The sequence below is a fragment of the Pocillopora verrucosa genome, chromosome 9, assembly GCF_036669915.1.
Source record: "Pocillopora verrucosa isolate sample1 chromosome 9, ASM3666991v2, whole genome shotgun sequence".
NCBI classification, from domain to species: domain Eukaryota; kingdom Metazoa; phylum Cnidaria; class Anthozoa; order Scleractinia; family Pocilloporidae; genus Pocillopora; species Pocillopora verrucosa.
Window position 1 is genome coordinate 5,313,947 of NC_089320.1, and position 6,693 is coordinate 5,320,639.

General features: G+C 36.1%; 1 protein-coding gene across 1 annotated transcript; it reads right to left on the bottom strand.

Moving 5' to 3' along the window:
• Window positions 1-573: 573 nt before the first annotated feature.
• LOC136283437 (uncharacterized) lies at window positions 574-5,309 on the bottom strand. The gene is made up of 10 exons (XM_066172339.1): window positions 5,230-5,309; window positions 4,207-4,360; window positions 3,939-4,062; window positions 3,375-3,428; window positions 2,964-3,001; window positions 2,660-2,792; window positions 2,065-2,286; window positions 1,381-1,498; window positions 986-1,077; window positions 574-699 (listed from the first exon to the last, which is right to left on the bottom strand). Exons 4-10 carry the CDS (start codon window positions 3,415-3,417, stop codon window positions 593-595), a joined length of 753 nt encoding a protein of 250 aa, XP_066028436.1. The 5' UTR covers window positions 3,418-3,428; window positions 3,939-4,062; window positions 4,207-4,360; window positions 5,230-5,309; the 3' UTR covers window positions 574-592.
• Between the last annotated feature and the right edge of the window lie 1,384 nt (window positions 5,310-6,693).

The window sequence follows — 6,693 nt, forward strand, 5'->3', positions numbered from 1 at the left end:
GAAGGGAAGTCAACTATATACGCTTTGATAAGTTGATAACAGGACTTTGTCATGATAAACAAATTAGACTCCCGCTTCGCGGTCATCCCATTTTGTTAATCACTCATGATTACAGACCAAGTTGGACTCCATTCGTACCTATTACCATTATATAAAATGCTATAATGTGCTTTTGCTAATGATATATTATTATGGTAATAAAAAAGCCAGATCTGCTTCTAAATAAAACCAGCAGGGAACACCTTATTTCAACCAATAGGCTGGAAAAACAGAAATCAACAATCCTAAAAGAGGTGGTATATGACTTTTAAAAAAGAATAATTGGCTCTGATCATCCCAGCCGACATGAAATGTATGTGTGAAAAAGTTTACTGAATACATATTTACAAAGTGTTAATATATAAACCCTTATATTGACACATAACACTTGCCTTTCCCCATGTAAGTGATTTTTTCTGAATCTCAAAAGAACTTTTATATGACAACAGGGTCGATCAATTAGCAGGGAAATCAATCAAATGAAAACCAAAATCACCAACCACTGAAAGTTTCACTCCAGTTATCTGCATCAGACAGTGAAGCGCTGTCATCTTCAGATGACATATGAAGAATTCTCAGCATCAGCAAAATAGTTTTCTTCCCTTTCTTGAGGGCATGTCTGTTGATTACCCTTAAAATTCTTTTCATCTTCAGAACAAGCTGTGATAAAGAACAAATCACACCTTAATAAGTGGGCTTTGTGAGCCCTTAACTCACACAAAATAGCAAAAGTGTTACTCCTTTTGAAATCATCATGAAGAGGTAACAGGAATATTAAGGTGTAGAAAAAGTTAGATCAAATCAACTTCATAATTATCTATAACTAAGGAAGGGTGTTATATCCAAGGAAGGGCAGGCATGGAGTAACCACAAAAGATCACAAATAGGTAGAGTTTTTGGACTGCAAAAAGAGCATCACCCGTTCATTAATATCATTAAGACTAACCCAATTTTCTGCACAGCCCATCAACAGCATTTAAAAGTTTCAACCACGTATCTGTATTGGAATGAATTGGGTGGAAGCTTTGTTCTGATAACCTGTAAATAACTCAATGTTAGCAAATACACAATGTTTGTAATCAAACATGCGGCTTGCATGACGTTAGAGTGGAATGTAGTGCTGATTAGAGAAATCCAGAGTTAGTTTAAGTTATGTATCCTCACAGTCACTGTCTGTCTGTATGTCTAGCTTTCTTTTTAAAAGCAGAACTTTCAAATTTTGTAATCTGCTTGAGTATCAATGAGCAAAGGACTAAAATACCAAAACCATGCTTTTCTATATAGACCAAAATAATGCTAACTCTGAAACACTGATTTCTGAATACAACTTAATGGATTTACCATTTCACTAAATCTTGGAAGTGTTGCGCCAGGTCTTCACACTCGTCATCCATGACTGTATTCTCCATTGGTGAAGATCTGTCTTGACAGCTATCATTCAGGGCACCTGTTCCTTGGCCTATCAATTCATATCGAAAGTACAGAACATTGAGGCACACTACTACAATGTATATGACCTTTCTTCGATATTCTGATCCTGAATAATCATAACTTTAGCAATCACTTAATCTGTATGTACATGAGATGACTGTTGAAAAGCCAGAATGAATCTAAGGGCCTAGCTACATTATCAGCCACATTTTAGCCAACATGGCTATATCAACTCAGATTGCTATGTGAAGAGTTTAACACTGTACTTTAGTACAGCTGACAGGCTCAGAAAGGAGCTTAATTATAGTGTTGTTTTGTTGACATGAACGTGCTCTTGACATTGTGGAAAAAAGTGTTTGTGTAAGTACGCTTGTTACTATTGTAGCCAGCTATCAGGACATTGTTCAGGCTTCACCTGCTAATTTAGTCCATTTAAGCTAGAAAAATCGTATCCATGTATTGCTTGTAGGACTTCTTCATTGCTTTAGATCATAAAACAAATCAAAACAAGAAGGTTGTTTCTTCCCTGTGGAAATCATAGCCTTTAAAGAGCCTATATTAATAATGTGTGTAACATAATTTAGTCAGATTCACCTGAATTTTGCTTGGCAGATGAGCTCTGATTTTCAGATGACCTTTGATTCCACATATGTTTTCCCATCAGAGCAAACGGCTTAGACAAACCATCTGGGCCAAGCTGCACTGCTTGGAAGACAACTGTGTCCAATATGTCTTCATACTCGAAATCGGTTTCACCCAAAAACTCACCAGCGTCTGAATACACTCGCACTTTAACCACACCTGGTTCTTGAGCAGCTGAATTTAACAGATAGAAGCCAACTGTTACAGTAGTCACGGCAGCTTTAAGCCTCTCAATTCCAAGTATGACATAAAATATGTTACAAATACCTGATCCTGACCAGTACACTGCATAATATCAATTGATAGAAGTTTGCACAAATCACCCACATAAACCAAAGATCATCTGATCTGAGTTTTGTACGTGTATTCATAATTTATCTAAAAGATTACAAAAACTTCTTCTCAAAGAAAAAGGAATGTTTTTTTTCTTTCAGCGACTGACACTCATTTTATTTGGATCATACAAGAGCAGTGGAAGTCAAGGTCAAAATGTGATGTGCAAATAAATAATTTGTCATATTCATAACTAAACATTACAGATGGTTACCTGGAATTTTCCCTTCCAAGGTTAACTTGTTAAACTTTGTTAAAACTACCAGCTCATTTCCAAAAGAGGCATATCCAGATTGAATGTGCTCTGGAAGTTCTTCTTTCAAGGATATCTGGAAATCCCCTCCACCCTGCACACAAAAAATTATGTTACATAACACCAGAGAGCTGTTTCAAAATTCATTGCATGATGCCAATGTACCACAAACAATCCTTTCCAGCTCCCAAAGTGCATTCTATAAAGCTCAGATTACTTTTTAATACCATAGAAACAAGAGGGAGATAAAACAATCAAAACTTACCTCTAAAGGACCTGATGAAGGACAAATCTTACAAACCACTAGAAAAAGTAGGAACCATTACAAAATATCATTTTCAATGTCAAAAGAATAATACTATCACATTAAATGATAACTATTAACCATTACATAAATCAGACGGGTTAAATGTTTCAAGAAGAATTAGTTTACAGTCAACCATGCCTGTAAACAAGCACCCTTGGGAAGTTCCAGGAATACCCCATTTAGATAATTAAAATCAAATCTATATTCTTTATTCTGATCGAGCCTCAAATGTATGTTTAGCTTCATTCATGACAAAAATTTTAAACTGGAAACTGTGATATAGCAATTACATAACATTTTTATACCTGGATAGATGCTTTGTTCTTCTTAAAAGAAAAAAAAATATAGGAACTTAAAATGCAAACTTACACTGTTCTTGTTCAACATTCTGGTTAGGTTCCTCGACATCCATCTGGGCATGAGCTGTAAATTTTGCAACAATGAGACTGGTAAGGGACATGAATGCAAAATTTAATTTATGTCTCATGGCACGTGATATTTCATTAATACCATTGATGTGCCCTTAAAGGTACTTATAACCCACTAAGGAGAAAACATGCATGGACAGAGCTGACTAATGGAATAAATGTGCAAGAAAAATGTTTGAGGGAAGTTTTGAAAAATTAGGATTTCGTCAGAGCATCATTCATTACATCATTTCCTACTTGTTTGATATACCGAGAAGTAAAAAAAACAAAACCTTCCCAGGTTGAGCTCAACTGGCGTAATATTCCACAGAAGTATTTTGTCAGAGCTGCCGTAGTGCAATTTTCGCAACATGAACATCAACAAAATTGATTGCAGTACAGATAAACTAGATGTACGAATCTTTAAGAAACGCTCTCGATCACCGAAGACCAGAAAGCCAACTACTATCAAAGTAACCATTGCCCTGTTTTTCGCGTGTAATAGCACTTTATTTTAAGATCTCACCCTAACTGATAAATCAGCCTGCTGCAAAGTCTCAAGTTCTTTTCACGGTGTTCCTCTCTGAAATAACGGCTGTAAGCGTCGAATATTTTGTGTAGAAATCGCAATATGACTGATCCAACTCAAACTGAAAGCCAAAAACATTTGAGGGAATTTCCACGGGAAAAAAAATATTTTTGTCTGTTTACGGTCTGAGCGAGTAAATCTATAGCCTAATCATTCCATAATCGTTTAAAATAAGCACATAAAGAACTATGATACTATTTCTCACCTGAAAGGGCTCTTAGAGCTTCAAACTCAGCCTACGCAGTGATGATAAAACTTCTCCGAGAACCTTTTTAAGAGCGATCAAATAGAAAGTTGTTCACGTGGTCAGTTCAATCATTTGCGTGACTTGTCTTCTTGGCGTGACTGGCAGGGTTTCACTAGATCAACGTGACAAAAAATGACTATGGAGTAAGATTGATTCATCAAGGATTTGGTGGCAGTTATTTAAATAAGGCAAGCTTACTGGTCATGTAATGAACTTATTTTCGCATCCGGCAGGCAACGACGCAAGGGCAATTTAACTCACTATAGAAACACTGGTAATTTTCATACTGTACGCAGTAACATTTATAAAAATTAATAGCATGCTTTGTAGAAATACGGTTTTTTTAGACGGAGTGAACACAAATCCAGTAGTTCAGAATCTTTTTCGTACCAAAATCATTTCTGTGCTCTTAAAAAATTTATTTTCTGCCCTTTCTCTTAAACAAAGATTTGATGCCTACGATGATTTAAGAGTGATTTTCCAGGCGTAGGCAATGTAACAAAATTAATGGTGACACTGATGAGCAAAATATTTGTTAAATTTAACGGACATTCAGTTTAACTTGGATCACCAAAGACCAGAAAGTGAAAAATTAACAACGCGTGTCAAATATTCCGCGTCTGTTACGAAAGTAAATGTCTTTCTTGACATGTCTACAAGGAAAATTGATAAACACCTCCGTCAAAACTTTTGGAGAGGTTCCAAAAGTTATTCTTGTTCGTGCGAAATCCATGCAAATAGATGCATTACTAAATCATTTCACACTTGGATTTACGAAGGACAAAAAACCTTCCCATTTCTTACTTTGTGAAACTGAGCTCAATTTCTATGACTTATGATCGAGTTCAACCCCAACACATTGCTGTGTAATATATGCACCCTAAAAACCCCTCAGAGCGTTCTGAGCGAGTAAATCTATCGCTTAATCATTCCATAATTGTTTGAAATAAACAAATAAAGTATTATGATACTATTTCTCACCTCAAATGGCTCATGGAGCTTCAAAATCATGGAGCTTCGAGAACCTTTTAAGAGCGATTAAATAGAAAGTTGTTCACGTGCTGAGTTCAATCAATTGCGTGACTTATGTTCTTGGCGTGACTGACGGGGTTTCACTTGATCAATATGACAAAGAATGACCATAGAGTAAGCTGTGACTCCGCTCAGACTATTTGATTCATCAAGGATTTGGTGGCAATCATTTCAATTAGGCAAGCTTACTGGTCATGTAATCAACTTATTTTCGCATCCGGCAGGCAACGACACGAGGGCAATTTAACTCACTTTAGAATCACTAGTAATTTTCAACTGGTACGCAGGAACATTTATAGAGATTAATAGCATGCGTTGCTGAAATACGGTTTTTTAGATGGATCAGAAGTTCATTTTGGAGTCTTTTTCGTACCTAAGTCATTTCTGTACTAAACAAGTCCAAGTGAAAACATTCAGTTTAACTTGGAACACTAAAGACCAGAAAGTGAAAAATGCATTACTAAATCATTTCACCCTTTTTGGATTTACGTAGGAAAAAAAACCTTCCTGTTTTTCACCGTATGAAACTGAGCTCAATTCCTATGACTTCTGATCGAGGTCAACCCCAACACATTTCTGTATAATACATACACCCCAAAAGCCCCCCAGCGCGTTCATTTTAAAGCTTTAAGCGTTGATGACAGCTAGGTTAAAACCGTTCACATGGTCAGTCTCGCGTGACTTTATATTGTTTGCGTGACTAGTAGCTGACAACTAAACCAGATTCACCATGCACCCACGAATGTTCACATGACCTGTACAAGTAATTCAACACAGACAATTTTTCATTCGCCTTTTGGAACCTAAAGTTTTAATGATTACGATTTGATCACAATCACGTAGACAAGCGACGAATCGTTTTCTCAGCGAAGCAGCGTAGTTGTAATTTCCCCGCACAAATAAAATAACATATTTTACCCTGAATTCACAGGGTTTAAATAAGTCCACACTCTTTGGAACCCTGTTCAGTTGATTCAACTGAGAAGATTGGACACCAATTACAACTAATTTTATTTCAAAACGGACGGTTCTTTTACACTACTTGCAGTACTAACAATAACTCACAAGCTTGCAACCTAACCTGACACGTTGATTAAGCATGATTCTAAACTAGCATAACTGTTGATACTTGAATTACTTAGATGCATCCTCTCTCTTCTTGCAAATGCAGCAATTTTTTCTAAATTGTTTGACAAAAAATACCCAACAGTACCAACTACACTTTCAACAAAGTAAATGCACTACTACTTTTGTTACATTGTTAATATTTCTCTACTTATGATGTTAATAATGAAACTAATAATACGAAAAGCACTGATGAAAAAAAATTAAAAAACTAACAATGCATCCGCTGCTAATAATATACTACAGTCGAACCTCGATTATCCGGACCTCGATTATCCGGACTATTCG

Excerpts from the sequence above, each read along its gene's own strand:
- LOC136283437 (XM_066172339.1), bottom strand. The coding sequence starts at position 3,417 with ATGGATGTCGAGGAACCTAACCAGAATGTTGAACAAGAACAGT. Across the intron at positions 1,499-2,064 it reads ATCTGCCAAGCAAAATTCAG|GCCAAGGAACAGGTGCCCTG; the intron begins GTGAATCTGACT and ends ATGAATTGATAG. Across the intron at positions 1,078-1,380 it reads TTCCAAGATTTAGTGAAATG|GTTATCAGAACAAAGCTTCC; the intron begins GTAAATCCATTA and ends AGTTATTTACAG.